This window comes from Pelobates fuscus, chromosome 1, assembly GCF_036172605.1.
Source record: "Pelobates fuscus isolate aPelFus1 chromosome 1, aPelFus1.pri, whole genome shotgun sequence".
Lineage (NCBI taxonomy): Eukaryota > Metazoa > Chordata > Amphibia > Anura > Pelobatidae > Pelobates > Pelobates fuscus.
Window position 1 is genome coordinate 143,311,448 of NC_086317.1, and position 17,534 is coordinate 143,328,981.

Genomic DNA, 17,534 nt, shown 5'->3' on the forward strand with positions numbered 1-17,534 from the left:
GCTGCGACCGGGCCCGGCCCACCAGGGGGCCCGGCCGCCCCTGCGACCCGGTATGTAGCCACTGGGCCAGCCTCTTCTCCTGGGGGGCCCTAGAGCCGACCACCTCCGGGCCCCCCCGAGGCTGGCCCTGCTGCCACCCGGCTGGCCGGTCCTGCGGGCGCGCGAGGGAGCACTCTCCCCTGAGTGCTTCCTCTTCAGCTCCCTCGCGCACCGCGTAGGGATGCCGGCGCCGGAAGATGACGTCATCTTCCGGCGCCGGTATTAGTACGCGGCGCGCGAGGGAGCTGAAGAGGAAGCACTCAGGGGAGAGTGCTCCCTCGCGCGCCCGCCAGCCTGACTGCCCGCCGGGTGACCGGACCCCCAGGAGCCCAGCAGCACCACTGGACCCCAGGGAATCCCCTCAGCACTCCAAAAGGTAAGGAGGCTGGGGGGATTAAATACAAAAAAACGTTAGTGTGAGTGTTAGTGTGAATGTGTGTTAGTGTTAGTGTTAGTGTGTGTTAGTGTGTGTGTGTTAGTGTGAGTGTGTGTGTTAGTGTTTGTGTCTGCTAGTGAGAGTCAGTGAGTGTGTTACTGTGTGTGTCTGTTACTGTGTGTGTTTGTGTGTGTGTTAGAGTGTGTGTGTCTGCTAGTGTCAGTGAGTGTCTGCTAGTGAGTGTCAGTGATTGTGTTACTGTGTGTGTCTGTTACTGAGTGTGTTTGTGTGTGTGTTAGTGAGTCTGTTTGATGTCTGTTAGTGAGTGTGTGTTTGTCAGTGAGAGTGTATGTTTTGTAAGTGAGTGTGTATGTATGTCTGTCGCTGAGTGTGTCTCTGTCAGTAAATGTGTGTGTCTGTTAGCTAGTGTGTATGCGTCTGTTCGTGAGAGTGTGTGTGTGTGTCTTCAGCACTTACCTTTCTCCAGCGCCGGACTCCCTTGGCGCAGGGGAACCCTCCGCCTCTCAGCTCCGAATGCGCATGCGCGGTAAGAGCCGCGCACGCATTCAAACCGCCCATAGGAAAGCATTACTCAATGCTTTTCTATGGACGTTCAGTGTCTTAGAATCGCGGAAGCGCCTCTAGCGGCTGTCAGTGAGACAGCCACTAGAGGCTGGATTAACCCTCAGTGAAACATAGCAGTTTCTCTGAAACTGCTATGTTTTCAGCTGCAGGGTTAAAACCAGAGGGACCTGACACCCAGACCACTTCATTGAGCTGATGTGATCTGGGTGTCTGTAGTGATCCTTTAAGTGTGTGCATCTGTATGCACTGGCGTACATACCGCGGTCGCAGGGTTCGCAGCCCTGCAACCCCTGCGACCAGGTGCCCGCCGCAATGTGTTGCGGCCCCGGTCCGCCAGAGTAAGCGCGGGGGGTTGAGGGGGGCCCACGGATCAATTTTCGCACCGGGGCCCCATGGGTCATGTGTACGCCACTGACTGCAGAGATGGTGATTTTGCACGTTCATTATTCCTGTAAAGCCCTGTTTGGCGGTCTCTTTACAGTATAGACTCCCTAATCTTAGGGAGCGCCTGGACATTCACATCCCAACCTGCCAGAGATTAGAGGGATTTCCTCTCCCAGATAGCAGCTGTAGCCATTTCAGCTGAATTAATGGTGGCAGCAGTAAAAGCAGCAGCCACCTTAGAGCAAAACTCCCACTGATATACTGTATTGTATATACTGATTGTAGCCATAACCTTAAAGGAAGACAATAGTGTTAGGAATACAAATATATATATATATATATATATATATATATATATATATATATATATATATAAAACGATTTAGTGCTGGAATAGATATTTTTCTCCCTGCCCGCCTCAGATTGGAGATAAAGGGTATTTACTTGCTTTCCCCCATCGCTCCACCGGTCGTGCCGCAGCTGGCCCAGCCTCCATTACTGAGATCCTCAGCCTTGATGATCTCGGCCAATTCAATGCTTTCCCACTTTAGAATAAATCAGAAGTCACTTTAGAGCAAATTAGGGAACAATTATTGGGTTAGAACATCACTTGAACTCTGTCAGCAATAATTGTGGTTCTGCATTGGTCCTGCTTTGTTCTAAAGTGACATCAAGCTTAGATATGGCTTAGACTGGATTGAACAGATACGGCACAGAGGTGCAGTGGAACATGGGTAAGTAGTCAAACCATGCTAAAAATTGCATTTCTTGAACCACAGCCATTAAAGCAGGCTGTACTAGTTATGGTGCTTGGAGTGACTCTTTAATTCAACTCTTTTTTTTGCTTTTCTCTGTTGTCATCAGCTCATATTCTGGTAAATCAGGACTAAACTTATGATAACAGCTATAAATAGCTGCTGTCTGGAGTGTAACTCCTACTATTCTTGGGCAGGCTGGGACATGTCTGTCCTGGGTTCATCTTAAGAGTAGAGGCTCCGCAAAGCACAGTGTCATTGGTAACACGCGTTTTGTTTTATAATGGCTCATGAATTCACTATACAGCATAGGACTTAAAAACATCTCCTGCTCTTTGAAAAAAGTTTGATTCTTACAAGGTGAGAAAGTATATCAGCCAGATATTCTATAGTGGATGTTTAATATCAATAGAGTAACCTTTGCTATAATCAAATTATTCCGACGCATTTTTAGTCATGTCGTTACAGTTCTTTCCTTACAACCTTTGAATTGAAAGTTTTGGATGCAAAGATTATCACTGGCTGGATTACGTAGAACAGCATATAGCAATTAATCTGGCTGCGCTCAACTGGTGACATTTTAAAGTATTTGGCCAGTTTGTAGACACAGAGGACCGAAGATTGGAACTTTTGTTATGAAAAAGAAAGGAAGAAATGAACTCTATTTACGCCAGTGTCCTTTTAAAGTCAAAACAGCCAATTTAGTAGCTTAAAGAATCTCCTCCAGTGACTCAGTACTGAATGATCTGAATGGTTTAGTGCTGGAATTTAGATAGAGAAACTGCTTTAAATATCATTAGATAATGACTCATTGGGAGGAATTCATCAAGCAAACAAGCTCTCCTGTTCCTGTATACATCCTCATTCTTGATATAATTCAGTTTCCTTTTTTTGTGCTGTACTATATATCAAATTTGAGTTTTCTTTATAACATTGCCTTCCTCCCACGCTCGTCTCAAATTTAAGCCTTTTTCTGAAATATCAATTCCATCCGTCATTAGATTTACTAATAATAAAGCTCTGTATAAAATAACAATACATTAAAGGGGAATTATTCTACAAATTGCTTCCATCCTCATTCAAACCAACCAAAAATATGTTTCTTGTAAAGTACAGTGTTGCTTTTTGATTTTAACTTTTTAAGCACGTTCAACCACAACTAATTATTTTGCTTCCTGCTATGGTCGTGATTTTCGGAGCTCCAGACGAACCCGTATGCACTTAACACTGTCCACAGTTCCTTCTCGTGAAAAGCAGTGATGTCAATGTTTTGGGGATACCTCTGGAAACATTCCCAAACCATCATAACAGTATCAGTTCATGTGATTCCGAAGGCTTATATAAGTCATTTACACAGTATATTGGCCATGTGTATGCCTTCTGCCAGATTAGAGAGTTACAGATAGAGCATGGCCATTTTGTCCCACTTTTTTGTTTGTTTAAACATGTTTTGATAGTTTATGATATATTTTAATTTGTAAGTCACCATGTTAAATATTTTACATTTATATTTAAATGATTATTTAGAAAATTATTTTCTTGAACTTAAATTAAAGGATTGTCCAACCGAAAACAGTGTTTTAAAACGTTGTTTTTGTTTAGAGTAATCCTTTCTGGCATGCCCTCCATGTTTAAAAGAAAAAATAATGTAGAAATCTTTTTTCAAAAACTTTCCTGTAATTCCGTGCTGAGGCAGAGTTCTCCTGACAGCCTAATTCTCATCAGATTACATCACTCCCTATTACTGCAGGGGAAGGGATGTCAGAGAGAAAGGGCTGAGGGAATGACTTGGGCAGCATGGAGAGGTGGATAGAGCCACCATTGGTCATCTGTTAATACCTTGTTATGCATGCTGACGACAGACGCTAAATATGCACAGATTTAACATTAGGCAGTCTAGAAATCACATTCTAGGCTGGCAAATGACACTGCCAGAGGTGGAGTTACTCCTCTGGCAGCAAAGGACTTTTCCAAACTGAAACTCTGAGCATAAAGACCGTAAGCACTAAGACCACTTTGAATTACTAAAGTGGTCATGGTGTTTAAAGTAACCATTTAAAAAAGAAATGCTAATAAAATGGATAATGCCAAAGCATTTTAGACAGAATTAATGGAACAAAAGCAGTACATGTTTTAGTTTTAAGAAGATATTACACAAATCAGAGATACAACACTTGTTTTTATAAATAAAACATTATCATTTGAAAAAAAAAGATTGAAAGATTTGCAAATACTTTTTGAAAGGTACACTATAGTCCCCAAAACAACCACAGTTTAATGTGTTTGTCCTGGTGAGTATAATCATTTAGAGAAACAACAGCGTTTACATTACAGCCTATGTACACCTCTAGTGGCCACTCGTCAGACGTCCACTAGAGGTGCTTCCTGGGGCAGTGCTGCACAGTGCTCTGCATGGAGACACTGAACTTGCACCATGGAGATTCATTGATTGAATGCATCTCTATGCGGAGATGCTGATTGACCAGGGCAGAGTTTGGCTCCTCTCTCACCCCGTCACTTTGCCTGAGATGATCAGAATTGACCATCTCAGTCAATCCAATGCTTTCCTATGGGAAAGCATTATGATTGTCTGAAATCGTCAATTCTGATGATGTCAGCCAAGGAGGCAGATCCATGACGGGGCCAGACACAAAGAGAGTTTTAACCCTTTTACTTTCCTGAGAGGGGGCTGAGGGGCTAAATATTGATATTAGAACTATAGTGTCCAGAATACATGTGTGTGTCCCTGGCACCATAGTGCCCCTTTAACTTTGAAATTCAGTTTGAATTCTCACTTTTTTGAATACACCTGTTAGTGAATCACATAAGAGTTTTTACTCTTGAGCTGATAATAATATTAATGCTGCTTCTGTCTAACTCTTTTTCACCTGGCCGAGAAACCAATTTTTACATCAGGACTATATTCGGCCCCTCTTTATAAAGAAAAGGGGACAACAAATGCCTTACCTTCTCTGCCTTCTAAGATTAGCAGTAAAGTACAGTGCTGCATTCCAGAGAAATGTGCCATTTATTGAGTATACCCCTTACTTATGTAACTGTGCTAGGAAGTGCAGGTCGAATGGCTGACACTACAAATTATAGTTCCCAACAATTGTGGAAGTGGCATATTGCATGTTTCTATATTTTATTGTTTATCTTTAGAAACCACACTTCTACAGACACAGGTTCATTATAAAATACCAAACTAGATGTACTTGATCATGTTTGAGGGAATTGTGATTACTGCCTTCTCACGGGCTCCTTCTGTTAACCATTTCACTACCAAGTTATTTTCGAAAATGGAATGCTAAAACACAGGATACGACAAATTATATACAAAGTGCTGTTCAATGGTATGTAAAAATGAAATCAAACAATGTTAAATTTCATTCATTTGTTCACTATTTACATGTTTTATATGATTGTATAGTATGCTTTATATTGCCAAATATTACAAGGTATGAGAAATATATATTTTTTCTTATTTCATAAATAATGAATGACATGTAATACTTAGCCTGGTTATAAAGTACAAATAGGAAGTTCTGGTGCTTAATAATATATACACAGAGGGGCTAAACCTAGCAGATAAGATAAGATAATCCACTTTGAAATGTATCGTAAAACCAAAAGATGCAGGATGTACTACAAATATAGTATCCTGGCAATGTATACTTGTAAGGAGACTGATTGTATTTCTAGGAATATTGCTTACTAAAAATTGTACCAGGAGGTAAAAATAGTCTCTGCACAATATTCGCATAAGTAAGTACAGTAACAAAGATTTTCTGTACTATACAAGGTATGTCAAGCTACTATTGCAGGCTGCAAACAATCCCCCTGAATGCCAGGATGAAGCTATGAAAAAGTTGCTCTGTAGCGTTGGAGGAGGGAGTGGGTCACAATTTACAAAGCCTTTGCAGAGATGTAAAAATAAAGAATGGAGCCTTGATGGAGACATTGGTTTCTCTGCAGGGTTAAAAGCAGTGGGGAATCAAAAAGGATGGTAAGTTTGGCTGCGAGTGCCTACATGGAGCGGGGTATGACTTTACATTTCCACCCACTGCACACAGTACGTGACCCCTGACCGAGTCCTGAACAAAATCATTTTTTTGGGACTCTGACTCCCATACCACTTGGCAATGTTTCTGGAGCCAAGGTAGGTAAGATGAGACTCTTAAAAGGAAAGGAAAGGAAAGGAAAGGATAAATACTGGGGGGAAATTATTTGAGCATTGTGTAGTGTGCATGGGTGATATGATTATTAAGAAGTGTGCAAAGGGGGGGGGATATGGGTATTTTAAACATGTAGAAGGGGGTATGTGTATTGGGATGTGTGGGAAGGGGGGTATGCGGATTGTGAAATATAGGAAGGGGGGGGATATGGGTATTAAAACATTTGCAAAGGGGGATATTGGGATTGTAAAGTATGGGAAAGTGGATATGGACATTGAAGGATGTGGATATGGGGATTGTAAAGTGTGGTAGCAGAGTGTATGTGAAGGAAGAATAAGAGCACAGTGACACAAGTGGGGGAGAAGGCTATTGTAGTGGGCCCCTCCCATAATGGGGCACTGGATTCACCCGGGTCACATGCATGCATGCGCACCCTGGGCTCTGGGAAAGGGCCAAAATCTGTCATCCTGTCTAGGGTCCTGGGCAACATTAAGTTGTCTCTGGTTTGGCTTCATGGGCTCAATTTAATTTTGCATAACTATACAATGCAAAATGAAAGTTAGCATGTATATACACATTGGTAGGATGGAAGGAGTTAACTCTTATATAGACAGGAGCTATATGGAATGTTAATGATAAACATTAACATTCTTACAGTTTAATTGCAAACATATATTAAAGGATAAAAAGAAACAAAGATATAATTCCTGGTAGACCAGGAAAAATAAATGGGTGGATTGGCGCTATTCAGAGAAGATGCAGCTACTCCCAAGTGCTACAGAATCACCAAAAAAGCACAATAGACATACATAGAAAATAGCAAATTGGATTTTTGCTTAAAGGATACAATAGCATAATTATTCTTTAGTAAACATATCTCTCAAAGAAGAAATTAATACTTTTATGTTTTCATATCGCTTTCAGATTATTGATCCTATTATTCTACCAATGCCTGCTTAATAGTCATGATTAAGTGATAATAATATAATTTTTTTACAACTAGGATCCTCATAGGTAAGTCCTCGGGAACCACCAACTGGAAGGGTTATAATTATTATCATCCTATATATAGTGCCAGCATAATTTCAGCACTTTACAGCTTTATAAAAAGGCAACCTATTACAAATGATAACAGAGACAAGAATTTAATGACGGCCTGCTCACATGAGCTTACATTCTAGAGGTTTTCAGGATTATCCCAATTATTCGCTCATCACTTCCTAGGATGTTTAATATTTTGTTTACGTATCCATATATTTAACAAATAAGTATTTTTGAGTTATGAAAAATAAAGAGAAATGTAGGAATCCACACCACTTTGTCCTGCCACAGGAAGCCGCCATCTTAGCTCCCTGACAGTCATTGTTATAAGCACTGTTTTTTGTACCTGGAGGTCAGCATGGAGAATGCATACAAGGGAGATGAGAAATTAAACTATATTTCTGTTTTCTCATTCTTCATTTGTCCTGGCTTTGCCTTGTCTGAGATGGATTATGGTGTCATTTTACTAAATCTTTAACATACATTTCAAAGAAACCAGAGCATTTTATGAAAAAAGGTTGATACAAATTATAGCTGAATTTCAGTTTTTTTTTTTCCCAGTGTTCAATGCTATACATTTCAGACAAGTGGCAGTTTTCCTTTAATTAGTAACCAACATTCATAGCTAAATAATTCCATGACTCAACTCAACTTGCTGCATGATCATTGATTTGACGGAATAAAAAATCCTTAGAGCAGTGTGATCTTAGAATTATTTATCTGTGATTGCTGAGAACCTGGAGTTAGAGATCCCACCTTTCTGAACACTCCATGTGCAAAGTCCCTCTGCTAATTCATTTTGGTTTATATGTCCCAGATCTAAACAGCAATATCATTGTTTGACACATATTGTACCACTTTTTAAAAAGCTAACCAGTGCACCAACATGAACAACTAAAATGTGTAGGCATCAATGAGTTGTAGAGCTCAGAACACAATAATACTGACAGGCTAGTTCAACTTTGGCTTCAGCTAAAGCTCCCTTAGGTGTCCTTTAGATCACTGAATACCACAAGCAGTCTAGGATTTAGGGATTAGCAGTAAATATATTGATAAATCCAAGCTTGACAGTGCTCCTTGATATCTGATTTGTGTAGAATGGGGGGCAATTGGTCTATATTGAAATATTTTTTTTAAATACTGGTCTGGGCTCTGTTTACAAGTTTTCTGAAATTTGTCGATAATTCTCCATGTGATAGTTTAGATAGAAATAAAAGTGTTTAGCAGAGTTAGTAGATTTCAGCTTATTGTGAGATGGCATTATCTGATAATCCTCTTTGTTTTCACAACAATGATCTCACTAGTTTGATGGAAATATATAGTTATACTGAGCTCTTCTTACAGCACTGCAAAAACTGCCTTTACTGCCTCACTAATAAAATGAGTTTTAAAGTATGGCTTCAGTTACAGGCGTTAATTCACTAACTAAAAAACTGACAAGGGAATTAGAAAAATTAGCTTAAAATTAGCAAACTAGATCAAGTAGCCGAGTTGGTGTAAATCTACAATCCCATTCTGGGATCAATTCTCTCGAATTCTTGAAATAGCAAAACAAATATGTAAAAACAGATTGTAGCTTTATTTTAAAATAGAAACTCATTTTTATAATAATTTTTTTTTTATGTATTATTTGCCTGCAGATAGTATTTAAATGCACCATACACAGAGTAATTCACTAAACTAACACTTGTTGGAAATACAAAGTGAATTAAAAGTTAATTCCAAATTTAAGGCCAAAATAGCCATATTGGAGATATTCTCCAAGCCAGTAATGCTTTTAGTTTGGCTACTTTGGCCTTAAATTTTGAATTCACTTTGAATCCATGACAATTCTCACTTTTGTGAATAACCCTGACAGTAGCAATGTTCACATTATTAGGTGCCGCACTACAGTTCATATAATAAGCTTAACCCCTTAAGGACACATGACATGTGTGACATGTCATGATTCCCTTTTATTTCAGAAGTTTGGTCCTTAAGGGGTTAAACCAATTCTCAACCCCACGATAATTATATGGTTTAAAATAGCCAGAGAAGTAGCACCCAAAAGATAAAAGCTCCTTTTAAGTCATGGTAATCCCTTCAGTTGACCTGACATCATAAAAATTTGGGTAACGTGACAGAATTAGGTAATGCCTAAAACATGGTATGCTAGTGTGCCTTGAAGATTGAGTTTGGAACCACTGCCATAAGGTATGGATTTGTACACCTATAGAATTGTTCTGCAAAAGTTATACAAAAAACAACTATTTACATAGAATATCAAGTGGTTAGAACTATTGGACCATAAGAGCATCTGATTGAATCAACTTTTAAATAGAATAAAACACAACAGATACTTCAGTTGGTGCATTATCCAATGAACTCTCAACAACTGCCATTTTGCATTGAAATGTACACATTGTGAACTTAGTGATTTAGTAATTAAAGCATAACTTTCTGTTATGTTTGTTTTTATATTTTAATAATGAAAATCATGCACGCATTCATCAACCCCAGATACAGAACACATTGGAATTAAACGCATTAGTTAGAACAATGCAGAAATGTAATGACAACAGTCTCACTATGCTCACGTAGAATTGTATAACTGACCAAAATTACTTTATGATGCATTCTAAATTGATTAACTCAACCTCTTCACTGGTACAGACTATTCCACTAAACCAGTATTAATGACAAAAGTCATTAAAGACACCACTCACAAACCCACTCATAATACATTCATCGTGTCTTTTATTTTGTAAAATTTGGCTAATTAAAAAGTCTTTTATGGCCACATATTTTGCAATGCTAAAAGTTAGAATTATTGTCCTGGTATAGCATTAGGTATATACACAGCATAATTCAATAACTAGTCTGCAGTTTGGCTAAAAATGGGACATTCACTTAGAAAAGTAATAGTAAACCTCACACCCACCGTTTTTTTTTTTTTTTATGAGTCACTTTTACAAAGATGCTCAACGGCCTTAAGACTGGCTGAGGATTATGGGAAATGTAGGACAGAAATATCTGCTGTGCCAGTTTAGCCACAATTTACAGTAGCTCGTGACAACTGATTATGTATTAAATAGTGATGAGCTGGCAAGACAGATGCTCAAATTATGTAAAATGTCAGAATTGAAAAATGTTCTTAACTCCGCTATTATTCCAGCGAGGCTATCTTAGTATAACGATTGCGATCCTTTAAGGGTCTTTAACCCCTTAAGGACCAAACTTCTGGAATAAAATGGAATTATGACATGTCACACATGTCATGTGTCCTTAAGGGGTTAAGGGTTCTTTAAAGGTCTATTCACTAAATAGTGAGGTGTGACGTGTTGGCAAGTAACCTGAAAAATTAAGAGTTGGGAAAATATCTCCAATATAATGACATCTGGGATTTATCGTGAAAATTAGAATTGTGTGTAACTAACAAAAGGCCAAAGGCCATTTCAGGCCAAAATATCGAGACCTGGAAAAGGAGCTGAATTAAAATTTGCAAATCCCTTGTGAATTTTCTACAATTCCTGGTTTTGTGAAGAGGCATCACTGGAAATGTTGCCAACTGAACATTTACAATCACTCGCTCTAGAAAGAATAGACACACAGAGCTCCGTCTACGTAAAGCGCTGTTAAATTCATCACGACATCATAAATATAAACACTGGTCAGATTATATATTAATCAAAGTTGTAAGCAGTCATTTTCTTTTCTATAAACCTGCGCTGTTAACGATAATAACAGTATTTAACCCTTTTGAATGCCAGGCGTGTGCCCAAGGCAAGTAAAAAAATCTGCGCAATTCTGACATTCAAAGAGTGACTAGTAACAGGGCTATTTACTAAAAGTGAGAATTATTGAGAATTAAAAGTGAATTTCAAATTTTAGGCTGAAATAGCCGATCTAAGCTATGCTTACAGTACAGCTATTCCGTCCTTACATTTGAATTCCAGACAATTCTCATTATAGTGAATAACACATTGAAGATTTTCTTTAGACACATAAACACGGTGCTACAATATGTTAAAAGTAGAAATGACATGTGCATGTTTACAAAATATAGGCACTTCAAATGCTTTCTTAGTTTTAAAACGGTTCTATTAAGTCCTGATGGAGTCCTGAAAGAGTCTGACCTTACACCAGTGGAGAAGTGGAGATGTTTAACAGATTATCTTTAATACTTGTTGAACATCTTCCACAGGCACTGCATGCCTGTGATTCTGCTTCTTTTAACCCCTTATTGCTGTTACACGAGTATAAGAAAAGAACAATCACCAGGTTGAGGCCAGAGATACATCCACCCTAAAATTCTAATAAATGTATACACACACACATACACACACACACACACACGCACATTCATATATATATATATATATACACACACACACACACATATACACATATACATTTATGTATACACACACACACATATATACACACACACACACATATACACACACACACACACACATATTCATATTCTAATAGAACTAACATTGTTAATATGCACATTTTTGTTTTTACAATGTAGCAAGGTATAGTAGTGAAAACCTAACTTTTGAATTACTGGAATAATTAACTTGTGATATTTTGTCCTGGCTTACATTTTGTTTTCTTTCTAGCAAATCTTTCAAGTGTGTTTTTTGAAGAACACATATCTGTGGTCTAACCTTTTCTCTGCTACAAGAAAAACATTCTGGTACATGAAGGTGTTTTACTCAGTGTACTTTCTATTTCCACCCTTTCACTGCCAAATGACAGGGTTAAGCCCGAATGATTAGGAAAAAACAAATACCCTATCAAATTCTTGGGAAAAAAAAACACTACTTATCACCCTATTCTAGAGCAAGAAATAGTTATTAAACAACTGAAACCTGCGGAAATGTATTGACTAAGCACCGACTTGTGGAGTATTGATAACTGGACTGCGAAATTAGGCCGGGAATTGCTCAGCTCTCCAAATCAGCTTTACTCACAATTTGGCTATTTTAATCTACATTTTCTTGTTCGTTTTTAACTTCACTATAATTTTGTGTTTAGTGAATATTCCCTGCACTAACGTGTATAGTATGGCATTTCAAGGTATTGCACTATCGGATTACAATGGATATGATTGGGTCTTGTGCTTTGACATCTTGCTAAATGAGCGGAACATAGGGGTTTATTCACTAACTACTGGGAAAAAAAAGATTTGGAACATTTCACAAACTCAGCTTTAGTAACAGTTTGGCTATCATTTTGTCTCAAAGATTGTAAGTCAGTTCTCAATCATTACAATTCAGTGTTTAGTGAATACACCTCCCATATCCTGGGTTCAGAGGGATCATATTACTGAATTGAGGATGTAAATAGTGTGCCATTAATATGTGTTTACGTTGAGTAATTGTGTGTGTATTTGAAAAGTAATATTCTGCAATCAATAATATAAATGCTGTTCTCTTTGTTTAATCAAGCGTTCCTTTAAACATAAGGCAGCGGTATTAAAAAAACATGTCAATCTATTCATTATTCCTGCTGAATGTCAGAAAATGTTGAATACTCAGCAGTCACATTGCAAGTATACTCACCCTTCTCTTGCAGACATACAATTTAGATGACATTACTTCTCCAGAACTAGTCAGATGATGCAAATTACACACACTAACAGTGTGCATACATTAAACCATACACTGTCCCTCACACTAACAGTTATTTATATATATAGCTCCATAGAGAGACACGTGCACAAAGTACTATTTTAAATTAAAAGGAGAAAAACAATGACTTCAAATAATACTATTGTATCATGCAATAGTAACAGGATGGTGGTATGTGATCATTCAGAACTCTACCAAGAGTTACCATGAGAATCAGCTATGCACAGAATGTTAGTAGGAATAGTTTAATGTCTGGACTTAAGGAATTTGTTTAAGCCCTGAAGGGGTCAATCTTATTGTCTCGCTTTTATCTCGCATGCAGATCAGAGGGTTTCACATACAAATTGCAGTGTATCACTTTGACTCCTTTACAGCATGTCTAAAATACCTTATTGCCACTCATACATTGTTAAAAGAATGTCAGTAGGTCTGCTTTAAAACAAACAGCTGCATTGGCAAATAACTAAAGAACATCACTGCTATTCAATATGTACTGGTAGGGATTTTATAGCCACAGCCAGCAATATATTCTCATGTGTCCTATTTTAGTGATAAATATTACAGTCAATAATAGTGAAAAGGGGAACAAAATCTTCAATTTAAATTTAAAGTTTTTTTTTTCTTCTTTTAATTCCACAATGTGGTGTTATGTCACATCAATCAACTGTTTATTGAATAAAGACCCCCCCCCCCCATGTTGGCTTTGGATTTGTGTAGTAAACTATCTTCCAATTCTTTTCTCAGAACCCACCAACTAAGCAAAATGTCCTGATATCCCTACTTTAGCACAGGTGGGTTCATCATTGGGTCATACATTTCTACACAGACACCTGAGCACTAGCTAAGTTACTCCTCTAATCCTATCCTGTTAATGGACAGATGATATACGAGTACATTGATCAAGTGAATAAGACAATCCTTCCTATTTAAAAATAACAGATTATTTATACTTTCCATTGATGCTTAAAAATCCATTACACTTTAAACTTTAACCCCTCAAGACATGTAGGATATATTGATGGCATTATGCACATCTTTACAAGTCCAAACTTTGTGTTCCCTTAATCCATTTCAATATATGACAAGTAATGAGAGAGATAAGTAGGATCTCTTTACTTACCACCAGGAAGAGTCAACTCTTGGAGTGAGGATAAGCAAGATTAGAACATATGCAAAACACATTCTGGGGTTTGCTTGAAGGCTTTCTGAGGAAGCTACTGTCCTATGGCAATGCCTTAATCCTGAAGGAGATGGTTTAGAATTGATCCTGAGAGCAGCTTCTTCATCCAGAGCTAAACTCATTCTAGAATCTCCAAAAAAAACGTTTTTACCGAACAGGGAGAATACACAGCAAGCAGAATCCAGACTCTCATGCAGGTAACGATTTCACAATTTGGGCTGATCATCTGAAGAACCTCGAAAAGAACATCTTTAGCAGCTGGTTTTAAACAAAACACATTCCTTTTTAAAAGCGTTTTATTTCATGTTTTTCATTCCAATCAGATTTTTTTTTTTTTTACCCCCCCAAAAATCAATAGAAATTAGTTTACTTATGGGTTGCTCTACTAAAACTATCAATTGAATGGATTATATGTTCCTCTATATTACTATAAAAATATCTCTTCTTTGCATTGTGGAGTTTAGAATGAAAAATATATATATATATGTGCAATAAATTATGTTAGAAAAAGAAACAAAAATATAAAACAATAGGATTTACATTATTTTTAAAAAGTGACACCTGTGGAGTTTTGTGTGTTGCACAAAAAAAAAAATAATATATATATAATATATATATATATATATATACAAATAATTTAAAAGTGTCTAAAAATGACCTGTGATTTGGAATAAAGAGGTTTCCTGAATATTTGGCTGATTTCTGTCTCTGGAGTATTGAAATGGGATAAATCCAGAGGTTTTGGATGATGCTGGAATGGACAGGTCTTGAGTTTTTGGAGGCAGTGATGATGTGAGTTGTTCCTTTGCCTCTAGCTCCTCTGTTCTCATTGGGTAGAGAGCAGTTTGATAAATTCCTGGATTCACTTGAGAGGTAGCAGATCTCTGGGATTATTGCAACTCCCCCTTGTGAGTGTGAGAGAGGCTCTGCATTGGGTGAGGATAGACTGAGCTGTCACCTTTTTTTTTTTTTGCAAAGAGTTGCAACAGCAACACACCACCACCTGCTGCTGTGATACAGACACACAGATAGAAAGAAGACACATGCATTCAGTTAGACACTGTTCTGAGGTTAGCAGGCGACGCCTCCATGGTCTTAGTGCTAGCCGAATTAAACCACCACTCACTGAACTCCCCAAACATTTCCTTTTTAAACAGCTGTCCCCAGTGAAAACAGAAATGTTTGTTTTCAGATCAAACAGTTTTTTTTTCCCCTTACAGGCTGCTTGTTTTTCTGTGAGTCCCTATTCTTTCCATTTCAGTGAAAGTAATCTGAATCCTATGATTTGTCCCACTTTGACTATTTTCCCATCCTTTAACCCCCCGCCCCCTCCCCCCCCAAAAAAAATGATATATATATAAATTCACTTTTTGATAGATTCAAAGGTAAAATGTCAATACATTAAAAAGATAATAAAATGGAAATAATAAAAATAAATACTTGCACGATGAACATCAATATAGTGTTCTGCCAAAGTATACATTGCAATAGTGGCTGGTTTTAATGAATGAGGAGCAAGTACAATGTGTAATGAAATAGAAAATATTAATAACATCACTCTAATTGCTTTTAAAATGAGACTTCAGGCTGGAGGTGACCACCATTGTAAAAACATTTAATAGAAAGTGTATTATATGAATCCCCCTACAACCTCCCACATAATGAATGAATGCATAAATGAATGAATAAATAAGTATATAAATAAATGAATAAATATATAAATAAATAAAAAGGCTTACATTATTTGGTCACAATGCACTTTGTCCAAGGAAGGAAGTAGTTGACAACCTTTCAGCCAACCCTGACACAGAATTAAAAATACCCTGGACCAGAAATGGTTAATATGATATGCAATTCAGCTTTAACAATAATTAAGGCAGCTCAAGTAGGTAGAAGTCATAACTCCATTAATAGTTTCCCATAACTCCATTCATTTTTTCCTATAGCTCCATGAATAGTTTCCCATAGCTCCATTAATAGTTTTTCATGAATGAAGCTAGACAGGGCACTGAGATAATTAGAGGATGTGAATATTTGTATGGTATGTGGATGATCTAATAATGCAATTTGGCACAGATCCTGACTTTACTCCACATAACTAAAACTAACTATACATTCAGGTTACTTGATGCTGGATTTAATGTGCAAGGCAAATTTAGACCTTCGTAAATAACCATTAAAAGATTAATAACATTAAAAAACCTCCACATTTATAAAAATAAAAAAATACAAAAAATAAGAATTCCTTCCTTCCAAATTTCTAATTTCTGTTTAAGAGTTGAAAGGGTGCTGTGATCACAGTGCACCAAGAGAGAACTATATCACTCTTCTCTCCTTCACCCATGTTTGGTCCCACTGTGTCCCATTATTTCACCTTATGTGCAGCGGTAATGGTTAATAGTACAGAATGGGTGAGCATGTTGGGGCTCACTTACCCCAATTCATGTGCAATGGGTTTTTAAATGGTTATGCAGGAGCAAGTTGGTAAAGGAAGCTTGGGATTCCTTTCTTGTTTGTAGGGGAGTCCATTGAAACCCAAGAATTATTTATTGACTACCACCAGTTTGGCGTTATGGTTAAAGGGGCCATTAACCAGATCACCTCACTAGAAAAGGGGTCTGACAGACCCTTTCTAAATTTTAGCCACACAACCACTGCCCACAATTATGCTTGTGTACCCATAAGGTATACTGGTCCTCATTCACCCCTTCCATGTGTCTTAGTCCCCCCCCCCCCTCAGTCCCTTCCATGTGTCAGTTTCAACCCCCAGTACCTTCCATACGTCTCACTCCCCCCCAGTCCTTTCCATGTGTCAATTTCCCCCCAGTCTCTCCATGTGTTTCAATTCCCCCCGGTCCCTTCTATGTGTCAATCCCCCCTGTCCCTCTATGTGTCTCAATTCCCCCCCATGTGCACGTGATGTCGCGGTATGTTACAGTATGAAAGGCAGATAGTAAAATTGAAGCACTTGAAGTTTTGCTTCCAAGCCTTCTAATTAGTTTGCAATTGGGTTTTGGGCGGTAGGACCACCCAAGGTGACCAGCACTGAAGGCACTATAACAAATTCAATAAGATGAAGTTGTTAAAGTGCCTACATTAGGCCTGAACAACATACGGCCTGCAGGTCGCTTGCCGTCTGACAAATAATTTTGTGTGGCTTGCGAGGTCCCATGGGTGGATGGACGCCTTAGGGCACACCTGCCCAGAGGACGTGGTTTCTGGCTGACCGACAGCATGGGAGTATAGCCAGTCACTACTGTGTAGAGTGACTGAGCCGCGGACCAGGGAGAGGAGCTTCTGTAACCTCTGCAGAACTGTTTTCTGTGAACTGTTTTCTGTGAGACCGGAGAGAGGTTACAGGAGCTCCTCTTCCCGGTC

General features: G+C 38.2%; 1 protein-coding gene across 3 annotated transcripts in view; it reads right to left on the bottom strand.

Moving 5' to 3' along the window:
• The window catches only part of WNT2B (Wnt family member 2B), a 60,836-nt gene extending 45,666 nt beyond the window's left edge, over positions 1-15,170 (bottom strand). Inside the window, exons 1-2 of one of the 3 annotated variants that reach the window (XM_063450751.1) lie at positions 14,815-15,170; positions 14,097-14,414 (exon numbers count right to left, since the gene is read on the bottom strand). In XM_063450751.1, coding sequence (XP_063306821.1) covers positions 14,097-14,278 — 182 coding nt within the window. In that variant the 5' untranslated portion in view covers positions 14,279-14,414; positions 14,815-15,170. Of the gene's footprint in view, positions 1-12,907; positions 12,928-14,096; positions 14,567-14,814 lie in introns of those variants that run through there. The other 2 variants (XM_063450743.1, XM_063450759.1) reach the window with 2 other exon arrangements.
• Between the last annotated feature and the right edge of the window lie 2,364 nt (positions 15,171-17,534).